At 55.7% G+C, this 27,585-nt stretch overlaps 2 protein-coding genes and 1 pseudogene across 2 annotated transcripts in view; 1 reads left to right on the top strand and 2 right to left on the bottom strand.

The window, feature by feature from the left end:
* inpp5e (inositol polyphosphate-5-phosphatase E) overlaps nt 1–8,208 on the bottom strand; it is a 26,761-nt gene extending 18,553 nt beyond the window's left edge. Inside the window, exons 1-4 of the mRNA XM_085965233.1 lie at nt 8,091–8,208; nt 5,346–6,418; nt 2,919–3,042; nt 2,171–2,268 (exon numbers count right to left, since the gene is read on the bottom strand). Coding sequence (XP_085821359.1) covers nt 2,171–2,268; nt 2,919–3,042; nt 5,346–6,124 — 1,001 coding nt within the window. The 5' untranslated portion in view covers nt 6,125–6,418; nt 8,091–8,208. The remainder of the gene's footprint in view (nt 1–2,170; nt 2,269–2,918; nt 3,043–5,345; nt 6,419–8,090) is intronic.
* Nucleotides 1–10,409, top strand: part of pmpca (peptidase, mitochondrial processing subunit alpha) — a 65,379-nt gene extending 54,970 nt beyond the window's left edge. The window contains exon 14 of the mRNA XM_085965236.1: nt 10,291–10,409. Coding sequence (XP_085821362.1) covers nt 10,291–10,394 — 104 coding nt within the window. The 3' untranslated portion in view covers nt 10,395–10,409. The remainder of the gene's footprint in view (nt 1–10,290) is intronic.
* LOC147101570 (uncharacterized) lies at nt 3,163–5,242 on the bottom strand (annotated as a pseudogene).
* Nucleotides 10,410–27,585: the final 17,176 nt, after the last annotated feature.

Here is a 27,585-nt window from a genome sequence, read left to right as displayed (position 1 = left end):
ATGTGGGTGGAGAGCGATATGAGGAAGTGGTCAGAGATGGCTTTATCTGCGATTGACACGATGGGAGTAGCGAGGCAAGGTCAGGGGGTGGCCGTGAATATGGGTTGGGGAGTTTACATGGAGGGAGAGATTAAGGGAGGATAGGAGGCTCGTGAACACAGAGGACAGACAGCATGATGAATTGAGATGGAGGTTGAAATCACCGAAAGATGAGAAGTCGCTCGGTGCAGAGGCTGAGGGAGGAAAGCAGAGAAGATATCTCGGTAATAAAATTTTTATGGTACTTGGGTGGGCGGTAGAGAACAAGAATTTTAAATGAGAGGTCAGGAGGTGGAATAAGGTGAGATGCTCAAAGGAGGAGAAAGTGCCGGAGGAGTAGGGGGACAGACCCAGGTGTGATTTGGTGATGAGAGCCACACCGCCACCACGGCGGTCTGAGCGGGGCAAGTGGTGGAAGGCATAGCCAGGCGGGGAGGCTTCATTTAAGGGTAAGGTGTCATCACCCCTCAGCCAAGTTTCAGAAAGAGACAGAGAGAGAAAGAAAGAGACAGAGAGAGAGAGAGAGAGAGAGAACTCCCCTGCTCTTCTTCTAAATAGTGCCGTGGGATCTATTACGTCCACCTGAGAGAGCAGTTTAACGTCTCATTCGAAAGACGGCCCCTCTGACAGTGCGGCGCTCCCTCAGTACTGCCCCTCTGACAGTGCAGCGCTCCCTCAGTACTGTCCCTCCGACAGTGCGGCGCTCCCTCAGTACTGCCCCTCCGACAGTGCAACGCTCCCTCAGTACTGCCCCTCCGACAGTGCGGCGCTCCCTCAGTACTGCCCCTCCGACAGTGCAACGCTCCCTCAGTACTGCCCCTCCGACAGTGCGGCGCTCCCTCAGTACTGCCCCTCCGACAGTGCGGCGCTCCCTCAGTACTGCCCCTCCGACAGTGCGGCGCTCCCTCAGTACTGCCCCTCCGACAGTGCGGTGCTCCCTCAGTACTGCCCCTCCGACAGTGCGGCGCTCCCTCAGTACTGTCCCTCCGACAGTGCGGCGCTCCCTCAGTACTGCCCCTCCGACAGTGCGGCGCTCCCTCAGTACTGCCCCTCCGACAGTGCGGCGCTCCCTCAGTACTGCCCCTCCGACAGTGCGGCGCTCCCTCAGTACTGCCCCTCCGACAGTGCGGTGCTTCCTCAGTACCGCCCCTCCGATAGTGCGGCGCTCCCTCAGTACTGCCCCTCCGACAGTGCGGTGCTCCCTCAGTACCGCCCCTCCGATAGTGCGGCGCTCCCTCAGTACTGCCCCTCCGACAGTGCGGCGCTCCCTCAGTACTGCCCCTCTGACAGTGCAACGCTCCCTCAGTACTGCCCCTCTGACAGTGCAGTGCTCCTTCAGTACGGCCCCTCCAACAGTGCAGCAGAGGCTCCCTCAGTACTGCAGCGCTCCCTCAGTACTGCCCCTCCGACAGTGCAGCGCTCCCTCAGTACTGTCCCTCCGACAGTGCAGCGCTCCCTCAGTACTGCCCCTCCGACAGTGCGGTGCTCCCTCAGTACTGCCCCTCCGACAGTGCGGCGCTCCCTCAGTACCGCCCCTCCGACAGTGCGGTGCTCCCTCAGTACTGCCCCTCTGACAGTGCAGCGCTCCCTCATTACCGCCGCTCCGACAGTGCGGCGCTCCCTCAGTACCGCCCCTCCGACAGTGCGGCGCTCCCTCAGTACTGCCCCTCCGACAGTGCGGCGCTCCCGCAGTACTGCCCCTCCGACAGTGCGGCGCTCCCGCAGTACTGCCCCTCCCACAGTGCGGCGCTCCCTCAGTACTGCCCCTCTGACAGTGCAGCGGAGGCTCCCTCAGTACTGCCCCTCCGACAGTGCGGCGGAGGCTCCCTCAGTACTGGCACTGGGAGTGTGAACCTGGATTATGGGCTCACGTGTCTGGAGTGGGACTTGAACCCCGACTTCCTGAGTGAAAGGCGAGAGACCCACTGAGCCACAGCTGACACCTGAGTGACACTAACTGCATGGGGTCACGCATGAAGGACGGGCACTTGGGTGAGGTTCTGGTTGGAAACTGACAGCTTTAGAACTGGACACGAGTCACTGCAGATAGGAAAGGGAGGGGGAGGGGAAAGAGAAGAAATGAGAAACAGCCGGAAATTGGATCAGACACTTGACGCCCAGGCCCCGTTACCTGTCTGCGATTCCTTCCTGAGTACCGATGATGTACAGGTCCTGGGTGTAGTGAGATTCACAGGGCAGGAGAAGGTCATCCAGTTTATCCGGGAGTTCCTGTGGGACGGTGGAAGCAGCACCAGTTACAAGAGGCTCACTCCCGACAGCAAGTCCGATCAGATCCAATCACGGAGACTCTCTCACGCTGGCTCGGTTGGGTAAGTGCCCCGCGCGGCGGGGGGATGGGGGGGGGGGCCGGCGGGGCGCTGTGTCTAGAGGCATGGGAGGCAGGAAACGTCCCAGGTTCCGCCTGCTGGCCGAGTTCATTATTCTCAATCGAGGCAGGAGTAAGAAAGGACGTGCGTCTCTGCAGCACCGTTCATGACCTCAGGACATCCCAAAGCGCTTTACACCCAATTCAATACTTATTGACATATTTTCTCATGCAATGCTCGCACAAATATGCTTTCCAACCGGGATTGTGGGATAATCCTGAGCAGCAGGAACCCCGGCTGCTTTACTCATTCTGGACCCTCGGGTGCCAGGAGCAACCTCAGACACCAGCACCGACCCGAGACCAGACCTGGGGGGAGAGACCTGGCCCGTACAGCTCGGCAACTCTCCTCTCTGACCAGTGGCCAGCTCAGCGACCACGCCGACTGGTCTTACCGCCATTCTGCACTGCGGGGACAAGTCAGGCCGACGACTTCTCTTCCCGCTGGGTTTCTGCCCCTGGTCTCAGCTCCTCGATGGTTGCAGTTACTCACCTTCTGGCCTTGCATGTTCCAGGTGGTGATGAACACTCGGACCCTTCGGTCAGGGAAATAACGGTCCAATTCACTGGCCCCCAACAGTGCTCCACTGGCCAGGAGACTACCCTCCAGGTAACTCCTGTAGAGACACAGAGGTCCGTGTTAAAGTCCAGACACGGGGCTGCGATTCTTGCAGCTTCCATCTCACGGTCGCAGTCTCTCTCTCTCTCTCTCTCTCGAGTTCCTCACCTCCCAATACTCAATCCTGCATACCCTTCCTCCCCGAGTCTTCACCGTGTTGACACCAAGACCCATCGCACACCCGTCTCCCACTCTCATCCCGGTTCCAGGAGCCCAGAACTGTGCAGCTCCTCACCTCCCTCAGTATTCCCTTCCTTCTGCGACCGGAAAGACATGAAACCCAAACTTGGCGTTACCCAACCTCGACCGAACTCACCTCGTCTTTCCCCGACTCATTTCAAGCTTGGTGTCCTGCCCTGTGGGGTGAGCCCCTCACCTGGGTTTCTCAATATAAACACGTCACCCAAACAGCAGCACAAGGCTGGGGACAAAAGAGCCTCAATGGTGTGTGCATACGTGACCGCACTCCCGAATCGCCAGAGACAAGCGGAGATTCCGGTCGAGGGAAGGGTCCAGTCCCACAGGGCACCAGGGGAAGGGCCCAGTCCCACAGGGCAGGGCACCAGGGGAACGGCCCAGTCCCACAGGACACCGGGGGGAAGGGCCCAGTCCCACAGGACACCGGGGGAAGGGCCCAGTCCCACAGGGCACCGGGGGAAGGGCCCAGTCCCACAGGGCACCGGGGGAAGGGCCCAGTCCCACAGGGCACCGGGGGAAGGGCCCAGTCCCACAGGGCACCGGGGAAAGGGCCCAGTCCCACAGGGCACCGGGGGAAGGGCCCAGTCCCACAGGGCACCGGGGGAAGGGCCCAGTCCCACAGGGCACCGGGGGAAGGGCCCAGTCCCACAGGGCACCGGGGGAAGGGCCCAGTCCCACAGGGCACCGGGGGAAGGGCCCAGTCCCACAGGGCACCGGGGGAAGGGCCCAGTCCCACAGGGCACCGGGGGAAGGGCCCAGTCCCACAGGGCACCGGGGGAAGGGCCCAGTCCCACAGGGCACCAGGGGAAGGGCCCAGTCCCACAGGGCACCGGGGAAAGGGCCCAGTCCCACAGGGCACCAGGGGAAGGGCCCAGTCCCACAGGGCACCGGGGGAGGGGCCCAGTCCCACAGGGCACCGGGGGAAGGGCCCAGTCCCACAGGGCACCGGGGGAAGGGCCCAGTCCCACAGGGCACCGGGGGAAGGGCCCAGTCCCACAGGACATTGGGGGGGAAGGGCCCAGTCCCACAGGGCACCGGGGGGGAAGGGCCCAGTCCCACAGGGCACCGGGGGAAGGGCCCAGTCCTACAGGGCAGGGCACCAGGGGAAGGGCCCAGTCCCACAGGGCACCAGGGGAAGGGCCCAGTCCCACAAGGCACCAGGGGACGGGCCCAGTCCCACAGGGCACCGGGGGAAGGGCCCAGTCCCACAGGGCACCGGGGGAAGGGCCCAGTCCCACAGGGCACCAGGGGAAGGGCCCAGTCCCACAGGGCACCGGGGGAAGGGCCCAGTCCCACAGGACACTGGGGGAAGGGCCCAGTCCCACAGGGCACCGGGGGAAGGGCCCAGTCCCACAGGGCAGGGCACCAGGGGAAGGGCCCAGTCCCAAAGGGCAGGGCACCAGGGGAAGGGCCCAGTCCTACAGGGCAGGGCACCAGGGGAAGGGCCCAGTCCCACAGGGCACCAGGGGAAGGGCCCAGTCCCACAGGGCACCAGGCGAAGGGCCCAGTCCTACAGGGCAGGGCACCAGGGGAAGGGCCCAGTCCTACAGGGCACCAGGCGAAGGGCCCAGTCCTACAGGGCAGGGCACCAGGGGAAGGGCCCAGTCCTACAGGGCAGGGCACCAGGGGAAGGGCCCAGTCCCACAGGGCACCAGGGGGAGGGCCCAGTCCCACAGGGCAGGGCACCAGGGGAAGGGCCCAGTCCCACAGGGCAGGGCACCAGGGGAAGGGCCCAGTCCTACAGGGCAGGGCACCAGGGGAAGGGCCCAGTCCCACAGGGCACCAGGGGAAGGGCCCAATCCCACAGGGCACCAGGGGAAGGGCCCAGTCCTACAGGGCAGGGCACCAGGGGAAGGGCCCAGTCCCACAGGGCACCAGGGGAAGGGCCCAGTCCTACAGGGCAGGGCACTCTCAGTAATACACTGGAGTGTCAGCCTGGAGTTTGTGCTCAAGTGTCTGGAGTGGGATTTGAACCCACGACCTTCTGAATCAGAGGCGAGAGAGAGAGCTACTCACTGAGCTAAGGCTGGCACATCAGGGAATACAGACAGTGTTCAGCTAAGAGGATTTAACACATTAATTCTCAGTCTCTTCCCCGCCTACCTGTTCCGAAGATCCTCCGATCGGACGGGAAACAAGGCACTGACTGAGGAACTCATGGAGAACGAGGATCGACTGTTCTCGGTGCCTTGGGACGGGGTGAGGAGATCGCTGTGCTGGCTCACCACTCCCCTCCGAGTCATGTGAATGTAATCCGCATAATCCGGGTCGATCCGATTACTGGTCCTTAGTGCCGGCGAGTCCAAGTTGATAACCATTGGAGGGAGGGGCTTGCTGGGCACCACGGGGGGCAGACTCCTCTTGGCCGAGGGCAGTGTGTTAACCTCGTGGGGGCCTTTGCCGGGCTCGGAGTTTGAGCGAGCGGGGCCGTTGTGGTACTCTGCTGTGCTGCTAGCCGACTCGCTGGTGTCGCACTCGCGCATGCTGCTGCTGCTGCTGCTGCTGCTAGGGGGCCTCTGGGGGGCCACTGTGGATCTGCCCTGGAGACACGGCACGGGGGAGCCCGAGAAGTCCCCGTACAGCGAGCCGCAGGAAGAGTCAGTGTCGACAGGCTCGGACGAGCTCTCCTCGCTGCTCCTGAGCCTGGCCCTGCGGCCGGGCAGCCTGCCTTCCAGGGAGTGCAGGCGCTGAAGCTTGCCCTGCCGGGGAGGCTTGGGTCTCACCGGGGGTCTGGGTACCAACGCCTGCTCCAGCTCTGGGACCCCGTGGCCCAGCTCCTCGGGGGCACGCTTCAAAGTGTCGCTGAGGAACGGCGAGGATTCCTCCTGGTCCCGCGGCTGGGCTCTCCTAGTTTCCTGGCCTCTCTGCTGTCTGTCGTCCATGCTGGCAGTCGAGCTCGGGGCACCGTGGGCCGGCAGCTCGGTCTGGTCGCCCAGCAGCCGCAGTGGGTGGCGAGCGAAGCGTGTGCAGCCGAGAGCGACCCGTCTTTAATAACCGTCCCGGGCTGGAAAAAAACCCTTAAAGGCGTCCGGTTCCCGTCGCCAGTGACCCGCCGAGCGGGCTGCTGCATCCTTTGGCTTCTGCGGAGGAACGAGGTGGGATCAGCGGCGCAAGGAGGCGGAATGGCGTCCCGTTTGAGCTCTCAAAGCTCCGTCGGAGGGGCTGCGAGACAGGACCTGCAGTAAAACGACCAAAACTGTGAGCAGGGAAACATGGAACAGACAGCGTTACATTTAAATACGTGAAGTCTTAAAAAAGTAAAAGACCTTCTAACTTGAGGTGAGAGCTACCATTGAGCCACGGCCAACACCTCAGTGAATGACTGACACTCTGGGCAGGGCAGGGCGAGCCGACACACGACCTGCCCAAACCGGCAACGCTGCAACCGAATTTACTGCATGTGGAATCACAGATGAGGAGATCAGCAGTAAATTAATAATATGGGCAATCCGAGAGTGAGTGGTCGATAACAGGCAAAGGATCCAGTCAGTAACCTTTTTATATTTGTGGGGATTTGGGTAAATCCCCAATGAGTTGGCCACCAGGCCTGGTACCTGAAGCTCAGCAACTTGCCACTAGGGGGGCAGTACTAACCACCCGGTGTGACGCTCTGCTCCACTTTCATATATACCACAGCCGCGCCTCACCGTCTCCCCGCACTCGCCGTCTCGCGTCTCCCCGCCCTCGCATCTCCCCGCCCTCGCCGTCTCGCGTCTCCCCGCCCTCGCCGTCTCGCATCTCCCCGCCCTCACCGTCTCGCGTCTCCCCGCCCTCACCGTCTCCCCGCCCTCGCCGTCTCGCGTTTCCCCGCCCTCGCCGTCTCGCGTCTCCCCGCCCTCGCCGTCTCGCGTCTCCCCGCCCTCGCCGTCTCGCGTCTCCCCGCCCTCGCCGTCTCGCGTCTCCCCGCCCTCGCCGTCTCGCGTCTCCCCGCCCTCGCCGTCTCGCGTCTCCCCGCCCTCGCCGTCTCGCGTCTCCCCGCCCTCGCCATCTCGCATCTCCCCGCCCTCGCCGTCTCCCCGCCCTCGCCGTCTCGCGTCTCCCCGCCCTCGCCGTCTCCCTTCCCTCGCGTCTCCCCGCCCTCGCCATCTCGCGTCTCCCCGCCCTCGCATCTCCCCGCCCTCGCCGTCTCGCGTCTCCCCGCCCTCGCCGTCTCGCATCTCCCCGCCCTCACCGTCTCGCGTCTCCCCGCCCTCGCCGTCTCCCTTCCCTCGCGTCTCCCCGCCCTCGCATCTCCCCGCCCTCGCCGTCTCGCGTCTCCCCGCCCTCGCCGTCTCCCTTCCCTCGCGTCTCCCCGCCCTCGCATCTCCCCGCCCTCGCCGTCTCGCGTCTCCCCGCCCTCGCCGTCTCACGTCTCGCCACCCTCGCGTCTCCCCGCCCTCGCCGTCTCGCGTCTCCCCGCCCTCGCCGTCTCGCGTCTCCCCACCCTCGCGTCTCCCCGCCCTTGCCGTCTCGCGTCTCCCCACCCTCGCGTCCCCCCGCCCGTGCCGTCTCGCGTCTCCCCGCCCTCGCCGTCTCGCGTCTCCCCTCCCTCGCGTCTCCCCACCCTCGCCGTCTCGCATCTCCCCGCCCTCGCCGTCTCGCGTCTCCCCGCCCTCGCCGTCTCGCGTCTCCCCGCCCTCGCGTCTCCCCACCCTCGCCGTCTCGTGTCTCCCCACCCTCGCCGTCTCGTGTCTCCCCGCCCTCGTGTCTCCCCACCCTCGCCGTCTCGCGTCTCCCCGCCCTCGCGTCTCCCCGCCCCGGGACAAATGCATCATGTACGACCTGACATTGCTTCAGAGGCTGTGCCCTCTCGCCGTGTACTGGCAGAACTCAGACACCACGAGAACCGTTTCCAACTCCCAGACGCACCTTTTGATGTCTTTGCGGTGTCTCCATGACAGCAGATCTGAACGAAGGACATCGCGGGGAGACACCAGTCCAGATGGGTCGTTATGCGTTGCTGTGAATGTTATCGGCCCGCCCTGTTTTTAGGGTGAATTGTTTCGGGATCACAGGACTTCTGTCGAGAAAAAGAGAAGGTTAAAGAGGGTGCAGAGGAGATTGACCAGGATGGTACCAGGGATGAGGGACATCAGTTACGTGGAGAGACTGGAGAAGCTGGGGTTGTTTTCCTGAGAGTCGATAAGGTTAAGGGGAGATTTAATAGAGGTGTTCAAAATTATGAAGGACTTTGATAGAATAAAATAAGGAGAAACTGTTTCCAGTGACAGGAGGGTCGGTAACCAGAGGACACAGATTGAAGGTAATTGTCAAAAGAACCAGAGGGGAGATGAGGAGAATGTTTTTACGCAGCGAGTTGTTGTGATCGGGAATGCGCTGCCTGAAAGGGCGGTGGAAGCAGATTCAATAGTAACTTTCAAAAGGGAACTGGATAAATACTTAAAGGGGATAAAATTCACAGGGCTTTAGGGAAAGAGCAGGGGGGAGTGGGACTAATTGGAGAGCTCGTTCAAAGAGCCGGCACAGGCACGATAGGCCGAATGGCCTCCTGTGCTGTATCATTCCGTAGTTTTCAGTTATGACAATTTAAAGACAGAAAAGAAAGACACCCATTTCTATAGCGCCTTTCACGACCTCATGATGTTCCAATGCGCTTTACAGCCAATGAAGGTGTGTGTGACCAGCTTTAGCGGGGTGTTCTCCACAGTCAAATAGCCTGATGCCGCTCGCTGCCGAGCCTCACACGTGAAGGATGCCGATTCTACCTACAGAACCTGTCAGCTCGTGAGGGAGAGGAGAGAGAGAGAGCTGGTCAAACACAGCACGCTACGATTACACGATTCATCGCCAGTACAGCATGTTCAACTCCGAGGACAGCCGTTCAGATCAACCCGTCAGGGACAGTGGAATGAATCGCCTTTTATTGCTGGTAGAAAGTTGATGTGAGCCCTTCACAGCCGTGGTAAACCTGTCCTGTTCACTCCTGCCTTCCATTTCATAACCTCATCCCCCGATTAGGTTTCCACTTGGAGCTCATTACACCACACGTACAGGGACATGGTACCCAGCGCCACAGAGACACGGTACCCAGCGCCACAGAGACACTGTACCCAGCGCCACAGAGACACTGTACCCAGCGCCACAGAGACACGGTACCCAGCGCCACAGAGACACTGTACCCAGCGCCACAGGGACACGGTACCCAGTGCCACAGAGACACTGTACCCAGCGCCACAGGGACACGGTACCCAGCGCCACAGAGACACTGTACCCAGCGCCACAGGGACACGGTACCCAGCGCCACAGAGACACTGTACCCAGCGCCACAGGGACACGGTACCCAGCGCCACAGAGACACTGTACCCAGCGCCACAGTACTCAGCGCCACAGAGACACTGTACCCAGTGCCACAGAGACACGGTACCCAGTGACACAGAACTAGGGTTGCAAGGGGGTGGAAAGTTTCCGGTAAATTTCCGGAAATTTTCCACGGGAAGTTTAGCTTGGGAATTTTGCCCAAAAAAGCACATGCTAGCATAATATTGTTTTTTTTGTATTTCTTTCTTTTTTTTCCCACAGGTCCTCTCTTAAAATTACTAACAGAGATGGAATCTTAATTATTAAGGAATTTCTTAATCAATATATGTTTATCTTCTTACTTGGCTTGTTTTAATAATTACAAGTTTTGTGTGTGACTGTGAACAAATGTGTCCTGATTGGTTGGATGAGTGGATGAGCGATTAGCTCCCTCTATTTGTAATATTTGCATATCGAATTGTGATTGGCCTGCAGGCATCTGTAAGACTGCTATAGTTTTTTAAGATCCAGGTTAGGGGTCCTGAGGGAAGTCATTTGTTTTCTGCTGATGTTGTGATGATGCAGTAAGTAAATCAGACTTTATACCAAATAAACCAGTTACTTGTTGAACTCTGTTGTCCTTCAATTTAAAATATACAAAATAATACACTATTGGTGATGTAGCGTCGTGTGTGTACAGGTCATGCTTCCATCACATGGAGCATCAGCAAAAATGTACTCACCCTGTTGCAATCGTGCTGATCGACCGCAGTTCGACACAGAGATGAATGCCCTTTATTTCTCTGCATAGAACAATGCCACGTTTACCGTCGGATGTGTGGAAGCATTTTACCCCAGGCATTAAAGATGGAAAGACTGTGTACATGTGCAAACACTGTAGAAAGCCATATGTAAAGAATGCCACAAAGATGCAGCAGCATTTATCCAAATGCAACAACTTCACTCAAAGCTCACAGCAGTCAGCCCAGAGTTCCTCTGCTTCCATTCAAGAAGATGATGGTTCTCATTCAGCATCAGGCTCCTTATCATCAGCAACTCCTGGCCCACTTGGAAGGTTCTTTGATACAATGGATAACCATAGCCAGAAGAATGCAGATGAGTGCCTTGCTCGAGCTGTATATGCAACAGGCTCACCCCTCATGCTCACAGCCAATGTGTACTGGAAGAGATTTTTCAATGTTATTCGCCCTGCATACTGTCCTCCCACCAGACATGCTTTGTCTACTTATTTGCTGGAGGCTGAGTATAACAGAGTCCAAGGAAAGCTCAAAGAAACGATAGCGATGGCAGACTGTGGTGCAGTTATCTCAGATGGGTGGTCAAATGTACGAGGGGAGGGCATCATAAACTACATCGTCTCCACTCCTCTCCCAGTGTTCTTCAAGAGCACAGACACGAAGGACAACAGACACACAGGCACATACATTGCTGATGAGCTGAAAGCGGTCATCAACGATCTTGGATCACAAAAGGTCTTTGCAGTAGTTACTGACAATGCTGCGAATATGAAGGCTGCTTGGGCTCAAGTGGAGGAGGCCTACCCTCATATTACGTCTATTGGGTGCGCAGCTCATGGGCTTAACCTGCTCCTCAAGGACATCATGGGTTTGAGAACCATGGAAGCACTGTACAAGAGAGCCAAGCAAGTTGTTAAGTATGTCAGGGGAAAACAGGTAGTTGCAGCAACCTACAACTCCAAGCAAATGACAAAGAACAAGAACACCACACTGAAGCTGCCCAACAACACTAGATGGGGTGGTGTTGTCATAATGTACAACAGCCTTCTGGAGGGTAAGGAGTCGCTGCAAGAAATGGCAATATCCCAGTCTGGGGATATGGAAACCACCATCAAGAAAATACTGCTGGATGATGTGTTTTGGGAGAGAGTGGAGAAACTGGTGGCTATCCGGGCGAACCTACAACTTATTGAGCCAGATACAGAAGTGTCCACCACACAGCTAGACACTGACACAGAGGAGGAAATGGACACGTCAGAGCCAGAGTCAGAGAATCAGGAGGAGCAATGAGGAGTAGAAGACTCAGAAGACTCATGAGCAGAAGACTCAAAGGGACAAAATAAGGACAAATTACAGGGTAAATAAGCTGACGCTCTTTTTATTTTATTTTAGATGGGTCTTTTTTGTGGGGGTTCAATAAAGTTCAAAATTATAACCGAAATAAAGTTTTGAAAGCCTGTTTTTATTTGTATGGAACAGTATGTCTATTTTGACGACAAAGATAATATAAGGGTCAGAGACAAAAACCATCAGTGTGCAAAAAAACTCTAAATTCCCATAAATTCCCGAAAATTCCCGGAAAGTTTCCTCTTTTAAAAATTCCCAGAATTTTGCAACCCTACACAGAACCCACCGCCACAGGGACACGGTACCCAGCACCACAGGGACACGGTACCCAGTGCCACGGTACCCAGTGACACAGAACCCACCGCCACAGGGACACGGTACCCAGAGACACAGGGACACGGTACCCAGTGCCACAGAGACACGGTACCCAGCGCCACAGAGACACGGTACCCAGAGACACAGAGACACGGTACCCAGAGACACAGGGACACGGTACCCAGTGCCACAGAGACACGGTACCCAGCGCCACAGAGACACGGTACCCAGCGCCACAGGGACACGGTACCCAGCGCCACAGGGACACGGTACCCAGTGCCACAGAGACACGGTACCCAGCGCCACAGGGACACGGTACCCAGCGCCACAGGGACACGGTACCCAGTGCCACAGAGACACGGTACCCAGTGCCAGAGGGACACGGTACCCAGCGCCACAGAGACACGGTACCCAGCGCCACAGAGACACGGTACCCAGCGCCACAGAGGCACGGTACCCAGCGCGACACAGTACCCACTACGGTTGCGATAACACTCTCAATTAGCCCCAGACCACCGCCTTGTCAAACGCCAACCGTACATCATCGGCATCGACCCTGAACCTACGGCGGGAGTGTGTACCACTTCATTTTGAAACGTGACTGGCGGTGGGTTTGTTCGAACGTCGCTGTCCGTTGCTGTACTCGGTGAAACGCTTTGCTCCCCTGCTCATTATTGGGCCCTCTCTGGGAACGGGATTCGATCGGGTAGTTACAGAGAAACTATTTCCTCTGGTGGGGGAATCAAGGACAAGGGGACGGAATCTTAAAATTAGAGCCCGGCCGTTCAGGAGTGAAATCAGGAAGCACTCACTCCCCAAAAGGCTGCAGCAGCCAAGGCATTTACGTTACTGGTCCAGTTAAGTTTCTGGTCAATGGTGACCCCCAGGATGTTGATGGTGGGGGATTCAGCAAAGGTGACTCAACCGTGGCTAACAAGGGAAATTAGGGATAGCATAAGATCCAAGGAGAGGACATATAAATTGGCCAGAAAAAGCAATAATCCTGAGGATTGGGAGCAGTTTAGGATTCAACAAAGGAGGACAAAGGGATTAATTAAGAAAGGGAAAATAGAATATGAGAGTAAGCTTGCAGGGAACATAAAAACTGACTGTAAAAGCTTTTATAGATATGTGAAGAGAAAAAGATTGGTGAAGTCAAGCGTAGGTCCCTTGCAGTCAGAATCAGGGGAATTTATAATGGGGAACAAAGAAATGGCAGACCAACTAAATACATATTTTGGTTCTGTCTTCACAAAGGAGGACACAAATAACCTCCCAGAGATGCCGGGGAACATAGGGTCTGATGAAAGGGTGGAACTGAAAGAAATCAGTATTTGTAGGGAAATGGTGTTAGAACATAAGAAATAGGAGCAGGAGTAGGCCAATCGGCCCCTCGAGCCTGCTCCGCCAATCGGCCCCTCGAGCCTGCTCCGCCATTCAATAAGATCATGGCTGATCTGATCCTAACTGCCAATCCACTATCACAGAACCATCTCCTGAATCTAACAGAATTAGACACACGAAATAGGAGCAGGATCAGGCTACCCGGCCCCTGGGCCCGCTCCGCTACCCACAGGGCCATGGCCGATCCGAACCTAGACTGATGTCCAAATTCCTGCCCGCTCCCCGTAACCCTTAATTCCCTTTACTTCTAGGAAACTGTCTATTTCTGTTTTAAATTTATGTAATGATGTAGCTTCTACAGCTTTTTGGGGCAGCATATTCCATGGACCTACCACCCTCTGAGTGAAGTAGTTCCTCCTCATCTCAGTTTTGAAAGAGCAGCCCCTTATTCTAAGACTATGCCCCCTAGTTCTAGTTTCACCCATCATCGGGAACATCTTCCCCGCATCCACCCGATCCAACCCCTTCACAATCTTATATGTTTCAATAAGATCGCCTCTCATTCTTCTGAACTCCAATGAGTAGAGTCCCAATCTACTCAGCCTCTCCTCATATGTCCATCCCCTCATCCCCGGGATTAACCGAGTGAACCTTCTTTGTACTGACTCGAGAGCAAGTATGTCCTTTCTTAAGTATGGACACCAAAACTGTACGCAGTATTCCAGGTGCGGTCTCACCAATACCTTGTACAACTGAAGCAATACCTCCCTATTTTTATATTCTATCCCCCTAGCAATGAAAGCCAACATTCCATTGGCCTTCTTAATCACTTGCTGCACCTGCATACTAACCTTTTGAGTTTCGTGCACCAGGACCCCCAGATCCCTTTGTACTTCAGTACTTTCCAGTTTTTTGCCATTAAGATAATAACTTGCTCTACGATTTTTCCTGCCAAAGTGCATAACCTCACTTTCCAGTATTGTATTCCATCTGCCAAATCTCTGCCCACTTACTTAGCCTGTCGATGTCCCTGATGCGCCATCAATTACTCAAAAGACTGAGGTTAAGCGAGTAACAACCAGGCTTTTATTAACTAAAGAATGAAGGTCTTGTCTCGAGTGGTCGACCCGTCCAGAATACTAAGGGACTGGGAGGTAGTCACTTATATACCTGGAATAGTGGGAGGAGTCAGCCGAGGCATGTCCAGACCTGTACCTAGTGGAATACACATACAGACACAGACAGGTATAACAGTGGTTTACCACATTCACCCCTTGTTTAAAAATGAGTCCGGCGGGGTGAAGTGTATTTAGAAGTTCGTGTATTGGAGTCTCTCCGGAGGTCTTGTCTGCCGCTGTGATCGACGTGGCGACGGCAGGGGTGGTGCAGCTTCCGGCGTCGCGTCCCGTGTCGGCTGGGGCACTGGAGTGTAGTCCTCGTGGGTGACGGTCCAAGGCGAGCCGGCTGCTGGGGTTGGATATCGGGTCGTGGGGGGGGGGGGGGGGTGGTAATGGGTAGTGGGTTACAGCGGTCCCCGAGGGTGTCGTGGGGGGGGGGTGGTAATGGGTAGTGGGTTACAGTGGTCCCCGAGGGTGCGAGGTCTCGTATGGAGACTGTGTCCTCCCGCCCGTCCGGGTACGCAATGTAAGCGTACTGGGGGTTGGCGTGGAGGAGGTCGACCCTCTCGACCAGGGGGTCCGTTTTATTGGTCCTCACGTGTCTTCTCAGTAGTACCGGCCCTGGGGACGTCAGCCATGGCGGTAACGCTGTCCCCGATGTGGACTTCCTTGGGAAGACAAACATTTTCTCGTGAGGGGTGGCATTGGTGGCAGTGCAGAGCAGTGACCGAATCGAGTGGAGCGCATCGGGGAGCACCTCCTGCCAGCGGCAGGTCGGAAGGCCCCTAGACTTTAAGGCTAGTAGGGCGGCCTTCCAAACTCTTGCATTCTCTCTTTCCACCTGTCCGTTCCCCCGGGGGTTGTAACTGGTGGTCCTGCTTGTGGCTATACCCCTAGCGAGCAGGTACTGGCGGAGTTCGTCGCTCATAAACGATGAGCCCCGGTCGCTATGGATATAGCTGGGGAAACCGAACAGGGTGAAGAAGCTGTTCAGACATTTAATGACCGTGGCACTGGTCATGTCCGGGCAGGGGATAGCGAACGGGAAACGGGAGTACCCGTCAATGATGTTGAGGAAGTACACATTGCGGTCGGAGGAGGGGAGAGGCCCTTTAAAATCGACGCTCAGGCGTTCGAAAGGGCGAGTGGCTTTTATCAGGTGGGCTCTGTCTGGTCTATAAAAGTGCGGTTTGCACTCAGCGCTGACTTGGCAGTTCTTGGTCATGGTCCTGACCTCCTCAATGGAGTAAGGCAGGTTGCGGGCCTTGATGAAGTGGAAGAACCTGGTGACCCCCGGGTGGCAGAGGTCATTGTGGAGGGCCCTCAGCCTATCGATCTGCGCGCTGGCGCAGGTGCCACGCGATAGGGCATCTGGGGGTTCATTGAGCTTCCCAGGCCGGTACAAGATCTCGTAATTGTAGGTGGAAAGTTCGATTCTCCACCTCAAGATCTTGTCATTTTTGATTTTGCCCCTCTGCTTGTTGTTGAACATAAAAGCAACTGAACGCTGGTCAGTGAGCAGGGTAAATCGTTTTCCGGCCAGGTAGTGCCTCCAATGACGCACAGCCTCCACAATAGCCTGGGCCTCCTTCTCGACCGCGGAGTGTCTGGTCTCCGGGCCCTGGAGGGTTCGTGAGAAGAATGCCACAGGTCTCCCCGCCTGATTAAGGGTGGCGGCCAGAGCGAAGTCGGACGCATCGCTTTCCACCTGGAAGGGGATGGATTCGTCCACTGCGTGCATGGTGGCTTTGGCAATGTCCTCCTTGATACGGTGGAAGGCCGAGCGGGCCTCTGCCATCAGGGGAAAAGAGGTGGATTTGATCAGCGGACGGGCTTTGTCTGCATAGTAGGGGACCCACTGGGCGTAGTAGGAAAAAAACCCTAGGCACCTCTTCAGAGCTTTTAGGCAGTGGGGCAGTGGGAGTTCCATAAGGGGACGCATCCGGTCCGGGTCGGGACCGATGACACCCGTGTTCCACAACACAGCCAAGGATGGCGAGGCGGTCTGTTCAGAATATGCACTTCTCCTTGTTATATGTCAGGTTCAGGAGTTGGGCGGTGCGGAGGAATTTCTCGAGGTTTGCGTCATGGTCCTGCAACTCATGGCCGCAGATGGTCACATTGTCTAGGTAAGGGAAAGTGGCCTGCAGCGCGTTTTGATCGACCATCCGGTCTATCTCCCTTTGGAAGACGGAGACCCCGTTGGTAACGCCAAAGGGAACCCTAAGGAAGTGATAGAGGCGGCCGTTTGCCTCAAAAGCAGTATACTGGCGGTCTTCGGGGCGGATGGGGAGCTGGTGGTACGCTGATTTCAGGTCAATGGTCGAAAAGACGCGGTACTGCGCGATCTGGTTGACCATGTCAGCTATGCGGGGGAGTGGGTAGGCGTCCAGCAGGGTGTAGCGGTTTATTGTTTGGCTGTAGTCGATGACCAGGCGTTGTTTCTCGCCGGTCTTAACGACCACAACCTGGGCTCGCCAGGGGCTGGAGCTGCCCTCAATAATCCCCTCCTTCAGGAGCCGCTCCACTTCGGTTTTGATGAAAACCCTGTCCCCGGCACTGTATCGCCTGCTCTTTGTGGCGATGGGCTTACAGTCGGGGGTGAGGTTAGCAAACAGTGGGGGGGGGGGTGGGACTCTGAGTGTGGAGAGGTTGCATCTGGTGCGCGGCGGGCAATTTGGAGGCTGCTGGCTGCGGACTGTGAGTGGGGGGAGGGGGCCACCGTACGCCATCGTAACGCTTTTGAGGTGGCACTGGAAATCCAACCCCAGTAGAACGGCAGCGCAAAGTTGGGGCAGGACCAGGAGTTTAAAATTATTGAACACAGTCCCGTCTACTACTAGTGTCACCACGCAGTAGCCGCCAATGTCCGCTGACTGGGACTCGGCGGCCATAGAAATCCGCTGGTGCGCAGGCAGGACTGGGAGAGAGCAACGCCGCACCGTGTCGGGGTGGATGAAGCTCTCTGTGCTCCCGGAGTCAAAAAGGCAGTTTATTGCATGGCCGTTTACCTTAACGTCCATTTTGGACCGAGCTAGTTGGTGCGGTCTCGTTTGGTCCAGCGTAACAGAGGCCAGCGTAGGGGTCGGTGTGTCGCTGCGGGTATCAGATGGGGGGGGGGTTGGCGGCCTGCTGCGTCCCGGCTGGTGTTCAAGATGGCGGCGTCCATGATTCCCATGTGGCTGGAGTCGTCCAAGATGGCTGCTGCTGCGGTGGTTCGCACATGGCTGGGGAGGCCCAAGATGGCGGCCCGCACGGCCCACACGCGGCGCTGTTGGGGGCCCAAGATGGCGGCTCGCACGGCCCACACGCGGCGCTGCTGGCGTTCGGGGTGGCTTTGGCCTTGCAGACGCTAGCGTAGTGTCCCTTTTTCCCGCAGCCCGAGCAGGTCGCATTCTTCGCCGGGCAGCGCGCTCTGGGGTGTTTGGCCTGGCCACAGGAGTAGCATTTCTGGCCTTGGGATACTGCTGTCTGGCTTTGGGACACTGCTGCGGTGGTTGGGCCGTTGTTGGGCTGTGGCTGGGGTGGCACGGTGCTATGGGGCTGTCCTACCGTGTCCCAGGTTGTCGTTCCCCGCAGCGTCCACGGTGCAGAGGAGTAGGCATCCATGCCCCGGTAGGCTGCGTCCAGCGTTAGTGCGATTTCGGAGGCTTTGTCGAGGGTGAGGTCACTCTGCTCCAGCAGTCGCTGTCGGGTGTAGTTGGACCTGTGGCCCGCTACGAAGGCATCCCGGATCAGTTCCTCCGTGTACTTAGTGGGCATTACCGCCTTACACCCACAGGCCCGGCCAAGCACGGACAGTGCTTGGAGGTATTCCTCAGTCGATTCCCCAGGTTGTTGCTTGCGACTCCCCAGGAGGTGCCTGGCGTAAACTTCGTTCACAGGGCGCGTGTACTGGGTCTTGAGGAGCTGGAGGGCGGCTGTGTACGAGGTCGCGTCCCGGATGACTGAGTACGCTCGGTGGTTCACCTTGGAGATTAGGACAGACAGTTTGTTCGCATCCATTACGACCGCAGTGGAGGCAGTCAGGAATGTCTCGAAGCACGTGAGCCAGTGAGCAAACTTGGTGGAAGCGTCCGCTTCCCGACTGTCCAGGTCCAGGCATGCTGGTGTGAGGATCTTCTCCATTATAAAAAATTTAGTTAATAAAATTGATGCGCCATCAATTACTCAAAAGACTGAGGTTAAGCGAGTAACAACCAGGCTTTTATTAACTAAAGAATGAAGGTCTAGTCTCGAGTGGTCGACCCGTCCAGAATACTAAGGGACTGGGAGGTAGTCACTTATATACCTGGAATAGTGGGAGGAGTCAGCCGAGGCATGTCCAGACCTGTACCTAGTGGAATACACATACACATACAGACAGGTAGAACAGTGGTTTACCACAGTCCCCTTGCAGGTTTTTTATGTCCTCCTCACTCACTACTTTCCCTCCCATCTTAGTATCATCTGCAAACTTTGATATGTTACACTCGGTCCCCTCCTCCAAATCGTTAATATAGATTGTAAAGAGTTGGGGACCCAGCACTGACCCCTGCGGAACACCACTAGTTACTGATTGCCAGTCTGAGAATGAACCATTTATCCCAACTCTCTGCCTTCTGTTAGATAGCCAATCCTCTATCCATGCCAGAATATTACCCCCAATCCTGTGATTTTTTTATCTTAAGCAATAATCTTTTGTGTGGCACCTTGTCAAATGCCTTTTGGAAGTCTAAATACACTACGTCCACTGGTTCCCCTTTATCCACCCTATATGTTACTTCCTCAAAGAACTCCAGCAAATTTGTCAAACATGACTTCCCCTTCATAAAACCATGCTGACTTTGTCCTATTAAATTATGATTATCCAAATGTCCTGTTACTGTCTCCTTAATAATGGACTCCAAAATTTTACCTACCACAGATGTTAGGCTAACCGGTCTATAGTTTCCAGCCTTCTGTCTACTGCCCTTTTAAAATAAATTGATGGGACTGAAGGCCGATAAATCCCCAGGGCCTGATAATCTACATCCTAGGGTACTTAAGGAAGTGGCCCTAGAAATAGTAGATGCATTGCTGGTCATCTTCCAGAACTCGATAGACTCTGGAACAGTACCCATGGATTGGAGGGTAGCTAATGTTACCCCACTATTCAAAAAGGGTGGTAGAGAAAAAGCAGGGAATTATAGACCGGTAAGCCTGACATCGGTAGTGGGGAAAATGCTAGAGTCCATTATAAAAGATGTACTAGCAGAGCACTTGGAAAGCAGTCACAGGATTGGACAAAGTCAACATGGATTTACAAAAGGTAAATCATGCTTGACTAATCTACTGGAATTTTTTGAGGATGTAACTGGTAAAATAGATAAGGGAGAACCAGTGGATGTGGTGTATTTGGACTTTCAGAAGGCTTTCGATAAGGTCCCGCATAAGAGATTAGCGTGCAAAATTAAGGCACATGGGATTGGGGGCAAGGTATTGACTTGGATAGAGAGCTGGTTGGCGGACAGAAAGCAAAGAGTTGGAATAAACGGGTCGTTTTCCGAGTGGCAGGCAGTGACTAGTGGGGTACCGCAAGGATCGGTCCTAGGACCCCAGCTGTTCACAATATATATTAATGATTTGGACGAGGGAATTGGATGTAATATCTCCAAATTTGCAGACGACACAAAGCTGAGTGGGAGGGTATGCTGTGAAGAGGATGTCGTGAAACTCCAGTACGATTTGGACAGGTTGGGTGATTGGGCAGAAACATGGCAAATGCACTATAATGTGGATAAATGTGAGGTTATCCACTTTGGTGGCAAAAACAGGAAGGCAGATTATTTGAATGGCAATAGATTGGGAGAAGGGGAAGTGCAAAGAGACCTGGGTGTTCTTGTGCACCAGTCGCTGAAGGTAAGCATGCAGGTGCAGCAGGCGGTTAAGCAGGCAAATGGTATGTTGGCCTTCGTAGCAAGAGGGTTCGAGTACAGGAACAAGGATGTCTTGCTACAGTTGTACAGGGCCTTGGTGAGACCGCACCTCTAATATTGTGTGCAGTTTTGGTCACCTTACCTGAGGAAGGAGTGCAGCGAAGATTCACCAGGCTGATACCTGGGATGGCAGGAATGACGTATGAGGAGAGATTGTGTCGATTGGGCTTATACTCACTGGAGTTTAGAAGATTGAGAGGGGATCTCATCGAAACCTATAAAATTCTGTCAGGCCTGGACAGACTAGATGCAGGAAGGATGTTTCTGATGGCCGGGGAGTCCAGAACCAGGGGTCATAGTCTAAGGATAAGGGGTAAGCCATTTAGGACTGAAATGAGGAGGAAGTTCTTCACCCAGAGAGTGGTGAACCTGTGGAATTCTCTGCCACAGAGGGCGGTGGAGGCCAGTTCATTAAATATATTCAAGAAAGAGTTGGATATATTTCTTAAGGCTAAAGGGATCAAGGGATATGGGGAGAAGGCAGGGACAGGGTACTGAATTTGGATGATCAGCCATGATCTCATTGAATGGCGGAGCAGGCTCGAAGGGCCGAATGGCCTACTCCTGCTCCTATCTTCTATGTTTCTATGTAATGTCGTTGAATGTCAAGGGGCGGTGGTTAGACTCTCGCTTGTTGGAGATAGTCATTGCCTGGCACTTCTGTGGCGCGAATGTTACCTGCCACTTATCAGCCCAAGCCTGAACGTCGTCCAGGTCTTGTTGCATGTGGGCATGGACTGCTTCATTATCTGAGGAGTTGTGAATGGCGCTGAACACTGTGCAGTCATCAGCGAACATCCCCATTTCTGACCTTATGTTGGAGGGAAGATCATTGATGAAGCAGCTGAAGATGGTTGGGCCTAGGACACTGCCCTGAGGAACTCCTGCAGTGATGTCCTGGGGCTGAGATGATTGACCTTCAACCACCACAACCATCTTCCTTTGTGCTAGGTATGGCTCCAGCCAGTGGAGAGTTTTCCCCCCCGATTCCCATTGCTTCAGTTTTACTAGGGCTCCTTGATGCCACACTCGGTCAAATGCTGCCTTGATGTCAAGGGCAGTCACTCTCACCTCACCTCTGGAATTCAGCTCCTTTGTCCATGTTTGGACCAAGGCTGTAATGAGGTCTGGAGTCGATTGAGCATCAGTGTTTTTTAAAATTCATTTGCGGGATGCGAGCATCGCTGGCAAGGCCAGCATTTATTGCCCATCCCTAGTTGCCCTTGAGAAGGTGGTGGTGAGCCGCCTTCTTGAACCGCTGCAGTCCGTGTGGTGAAGGTGCTCCCACAGTGCTGTTAGGGAGGGAGTTCCAGGATTTTGACCCAGCGACGATGACGGAACGGCCGATATATTTCCAAGTCAGGATGGTGTGTGACTTGGAGGGGAACTTGGAGGTGGTGGTGTTCCCATGCGCCTGCTGCCCTTGTCCTTCTAGGTGGAAGAGGTCGCGGGTTTGGGAGGTGCTGTCGAAGAAGCCTTGGCGAGTTATCCAAATGGGCAAGGGACTGGAGATTGACAGTCTCCACTTAACTACTCCAACATGATGAAAATATATTAACAATTATATCTAATCTCTAACACAGTGCCTGAACGTTCGGTGAGATGTCGATGGAGCACAGTAATGCATTCTTAATGTGAGTGTAGCAGGTGAGGAAACGCAATCTCCCTCTTTACTTTTTAATGTGTAAAACAATGGGTCGGTTTAATACGCAGAGACTCTGGGTATTGCTCAATCCTTCAGCTGTGAGACAGACCCACACGTGGTGTCCGGGGACACTGACCCGTATCGGTGCCTTTTGTCCCGAGGACTTCACTGTTCCTCCCACTCTCCTGGCTGGCCGCCCATCCTCCACGAACTTCAGCTCATCCAAAACTCTGCTGCCCGTGTCCTAACTCACACCCAGTCCCATTCACCCATCACCCCCTGTGCTCACTGCCCCGTGTCCTAACTCGCACCCAGTCCCGTTCACCCATCACCCCCTGTGCTCACTGCCCCGTGTCCTAACTCGCACCCAGTCCCGTTCACCCATCACCCCCTGTGCTCACTGCCCCGTGTCCTAACTCACACCCAGTCCCGTTCACCCATCACCCCGTGCTCACTGCCCCGTGTCCTAACTCACACCCAGTCCCGTTCACCCATCACCCCCTGTGCTCACTGCCCCGTGTCCTAACTCACACCCAGTCCCGTTCACCCATCACCCCCTGTGCTCACTGCCCTGTGCTCTAACTCACACCCAGTCCCGTTCACCCATCACCCCCTGTGCTCACTGCCCAGTGTCCTAACTCACACCCAGTCCCGTTCACCCATCACCCTCTGTGCTCACTGCCCCGTGTCCTAACTCACACCCAGACCCGTTCACCCATCACCCCCTGTGCTCACTGCCCCGTGTCCTAACTCGCACCCAGTCCCGTTCACCCATCACCCCGTGCTCACTGCCCCGTGTCCTAACTCACACCCAGTCCCGTTCACCCATCACCCCCTGTGTTCACTGCCCCGTGTCCTAACTCACACCCAGTCCCGTTCACCCATCACCCCCTGTGCTCACTGCCCCGTGTCCTAACTCACACCCAGACCCGTTCACCCATCACCCCCTGTGCTCACTGCCCCGTGTCCTAACTCACACCCAGTCCCGTTCACCCATCACCCCGTGCTCACTGCCCCGTGTCCTAACTCACACCCAGTCCCGTTCACCCATCACCCCCTGTGCTCACTGCCCCGTGTCCAAACTCACACCCAGTCCCGTTCACCCGTCACCCCCTGCGCTCACTGCCCCGTGTCCTAACTCATACCCAGTCCCGTTCACCCATCACCCCCTGTGCTCACTGCCCCGTGGTCCTAACTCACACCGAGTCCCGTTCACCCTGACCGAGACTGGCTCCCCTTCTCCCAACGCCTCCAATTAAGAATTCTCATCCCCGTGTTTAAATCCCTGCACGCTCTCGGCTCTCGCTAAGCTTCTCCGGCCCAACAACCCGCCCCCCGCAGAGCTCCCCGTTCCTCCCACTCTGGCCTGTGTCGGACCCCCCTCGCTCCCTTCGCCCCTCCACTGGCGGCCGTGTCTTCAGTCACCTCGGCCCCAGGCTCGAATTCCCTCGCTAAACCCCTCTGCCTCCCTCTCCTCTGCCAAAACACACCTTAAAACCTACCACACCCCTCCCAATCTCTCCTTTGCTGTCCATTTCGCCCATGAAGTGCCTCGGGACGTTCTTGTACATTAAAGACGCTTCATAAATGACAACAACTTGCATTTATGATTGGGCGACCGCTTTGCGGAACACCTCCGTTCAGTCCGTACGGGTGACCCTGAGCTTCCGGTCGCCTGTCACTTTAATTCTCCGCTTCACTCCCGCTCTGATCTCTCTGTCCTCGGCCTATTGCATTGTTCCAATGAAGCTCAACGTAAGCTCGAGGAACAGCACCTCATCTTTCGATTGGGCACTTTACAGCCTGCCGGACTCAACATTGAGTTCAACAATTCCAGATAATTATCCCTGCCCCCATTTTTCATGCAGTATGATTTTTGCCACTCCCATTTGCAACATTTAATCTTTCCTGCCTCTTACAAAAGTACAGGATGTTCTTTCAATTCCTTCCTCCCCTCCTAACCCCCCCCCCCCCCCCCGCACCTGCTTAATATGTTACATCTCCAGCTTTTTCCAGTTCTGACGAAGGGTCCCAGACCTGAAACATTAACTCTGTTTCTCTCTCCACGGATGCTGCCTGGCCTGCTGAGTATTTCCAGCATTTTCTGTTGCATTTATATAGTGCCTGTAACGTAGACAGGGGGGATGGAGTCATTGGCTGGGGAAGGGTGTTTGTGGCAGGGTACGAAGACAATAGCTTTGGTCTGCCCAATATTCAAACCCGACTAATCCAAGTCGTTGTTGTCAGCGACTGAGAACCACGATCTATCGGTCACAGAATAACCCGTCTAATGTCAGACACCTCCCCTTGCAATCGCTGAATGGGTAAATATGGTGAGGTACTGAGGCACCCGGGCCCGCACACCCCACGCTCGGACCCCTGCTGCGTGCTGACTCAGCTGTTCTCTAACACAGCCGGTGACCGGTGGGCTACGATCAGCCTCAAAGCCCCGAGGCAAATAAACCCCACTGGGTTTTCACAGCCGATCATCGCCGACAGTGAGCGTGTGATGCCACGACAAGGCCAGGATCGGTTCACCCGCACTGCCTCCCGTGGTGAAATAGCCCGACATTCACCACCCAGGGAATGGCCACTGGTCAGCAGGAGTCCTCAGCCTCAGGGATCCCTGTCGGGAGTGAGCGAGAATCTGCTCCATCTCTTGCATTGTTTCCCTCACTTACGGCCCATACAACTCCAGATCAGTGCCCGCTGGATCCCCGCACAGGGCCAACTTGCCCAGCACACAAGAAGCAAACTGTCTTCTCCACAACACACACCACTGCCCAACGCCTTCTGCACTTTAACCCCACCTCCGAGGGCACAGCGACAGATCACAAGCAGCTGCCGCCAGCACAAAGGGCCTCCACGTTCTTTATTTAACAAGTAGTGATACAGCGTCAATAGAGAAAGAACTTGTATTTCTCCAGCATCTTTCACCACCTCAGAACGTCCCAAATGCTTTACAGCCAATGAAGTACTTTTTAAAGTGTGGTCACTGTTGTAATGTGGGAAACATGGCAGCCAATTTGCGCTCAGCAAGATCCCACAAACAGCAATGTGATAATAAACCAGATAATCTGTTTTAGTGATGTTGATTGAGAGATAAATATTTACCAGGACACCGGGGAGAACTCCCCTGCAGGACTCGCTGGGTAATGATCAATAGCAGGAGCCCTGGCTGACTACCCCTCACACAGCCCTGGGGCAGAGGCCCATTGCAGCTCCCAACTAGGACCCTCACCCAGAACAGCTCACACAGTAGCCTGGAGATCAGAGCTGCTCAGCCCCACACTGGGCATTGTCCTTACCCACTGACCAACTGGGCACGATGCAAAAGTATCACTAACTCTATTCATTCATAAACACAGCTCAGCTCCCACCATCAAGAGGCCGACACATCTCACCTCACAAGCATTGTTGGATCAACGGCTAATCAACCTCTTTCCTACTGTGGTTCACAACAACACGTTTCGTGTGAGTAATGCTGCCCTTGACATCAAGGCGGCATTTGACCGAGTCTGGCATCAAGGAGCCCGAGTAAAACTGAAGTCAATGGGAATCAGGGGGAAAACTCTCCACTGGCTGGAGTCATACCTAGCACAAAGGAAGATGGTTGTGGTGGTTGAAGGTCAATCATCTCAGCCCCAGGACATCACTGCAGGAGTTCCTCGGGGCAATGTCCTAGGCCCAACCATCTTCAGCTGCTTCAATGACCTTCACTCCAACATAAGGTCAGAAATGGGGATGTTCGCTGGTGACTGCACAGTGTTCAGCGCCATTCACAACTCCTCAGATAATGAAGCAGTCCATGCCCGCATGCAACAACACCCGGACGATGTTCAGGCTTGTGCTGATAAGTGGCAGGTAACATTCGCACCACAGAAGTGCCAGGCAATGACTATCTCCAACAAGCATTCAATGGCATTACCATCGCCGAATCCCCCACCATCAACATCCTGGGGGTCACTATTGACCAGAAACTTAACTGGACCAGCCACATAAATACTGTGGCAACAAGAGCAGGTCAGAGGCTGGGTATTCTGTGGCGAGTGTCTCACCTCCTGACTCCCCAAAGCCTTTCCACCATCAACAAGGCACAAGTGAGGAGGGTGATGGAATACTCTCCACTTGCCTGGATGAGTGCAGCTCCAACAACACTCAAGAAGCTCGACACCATCCAGGACAAAGCAGCCCGCTTGATTGGCACCCCATCCACCACCTTAAACATTCACTCCCTCCACCACCGGCACACCGTGGCTGCAGTGTGTACCATCTACAAGATGCACAGCAGCAACTCGCCAAGGCTTCTTTGGCAGCACCTCCCAAACCCGCGACCTCTACCACCTAGAAGGACAAGGGAACACCACCACCTCCAAGTCACACACCATCCTGACTTGGAAGTATATCGCCGATCCTTCATCGTCGCTGGGTCAAAATCCTGGAACTCCCTCCCTAACAGCACTGTGGGAGCACCTGCACCACACGGACTGCAGCGGTTCAAGGCGGCGGCTCGCCACCACCTTCTCAAGGGGCAACTAGGGATGGGCGATAAATGCTGCCATTGCCAGCGAGGCCCACATACCACGAACGAATAAAAAACACCAGGAGCGTTATTTGGCTAAATTTGACACCGAGCCACGTAAGGAGATATCAGGACAGGTGACCAAAAGCTTGTTCAAAGAGGTAGGTTTTAAGGAGCATCTTAAAGGAGGAGAGAGAGGCGGAGAGGTTTAGTGAGGGAATTCCAGAGCTTGGGGCCCCGGCAGCTGAAGGCACGGCCGCCAATGGTGGGACGATGGAAATCGGGGATGCACAAGAGGCCAGAATTGGAGGAGCGCAGAGATCTCGGGGGTTTGTGGGACTGGACGAGGTTACACAGATAGGGAGGGGTGAGGCCATGGAGAGATTTGAAAACAAGGATGAGAATTTATTTAAATCGAGACGTTGCCAGACCAGGAACCAATGTAGGTCAGTGAGCACAGGGGGTGATGGGTGAACGGGACTGGGTGTGAGTTAGGACACGGGGCAGTGAGCACAGGGGGGTGATGGGTGAACGGGACTGGGTGCGAGTTAGGACACGGGGGCAGTGAGCACAAGGGGTGATGGGCGAACGGGACTGGGTGTGAGTTAGGACACGGGGCAGTGAGCACAGGGGGCGATGGGTGAACGGGACTGGGTGGGAGTTAGGACACGGGGCAGTGAGCACAGGGGGTGATGGGTGAACGGGACTGGGTGTGAGTTAGGACACGGGGCAGTGAGCACAGGGGGTGATGGGTGAACGGGACTGGGTGTGAGTTAGGGCACGGGGCAGTGAGCACAGGGGGTGATGGGTGAACGGGACTGGGTGTGAGTTAGGACACGGGGCAGTGAGCACAGGGGGTGATGGGTGAACGGGACTCGGTGCGAGTTAGGACACGGGGCAGTGAGCACAGGGGGGTGATGGGCGAACGGGACTCGGTGCGAGTTAGGACACGGGGCAGTGAGCACAGGGGGTGATGGGTGAACGGGACTGGGTGTGAGTTAGGACACGGGGCAGTGAGCACAGGGGGTGATGGGTGAACGGGACCGGGTGTGAGTTAGGATACGGGGCAGTGAGCACAGGGGGTGATGGGTGAACGGGAC

The sequence above is a fragment of the Somniosus microcephalus genome, chromosome 23 (assembly GCF_052327205.1).
Source record: "Somniosus microcephalus isolate GS21.2 chromosome 23, FLI_Smic_1.0, whole genome shotgun sequence".
NCBI lineage: Eukaryota > Metazoa > Chordata > Chondrichthyes > Squaliformes > Somniosidae > Somniosus > Somniosus microcephalus.
The sequence above is the reverse complement of the archived record's forward strand: the minus strand, read 5'-3'. Positions and strand labels throughout refer to the sequence as shown.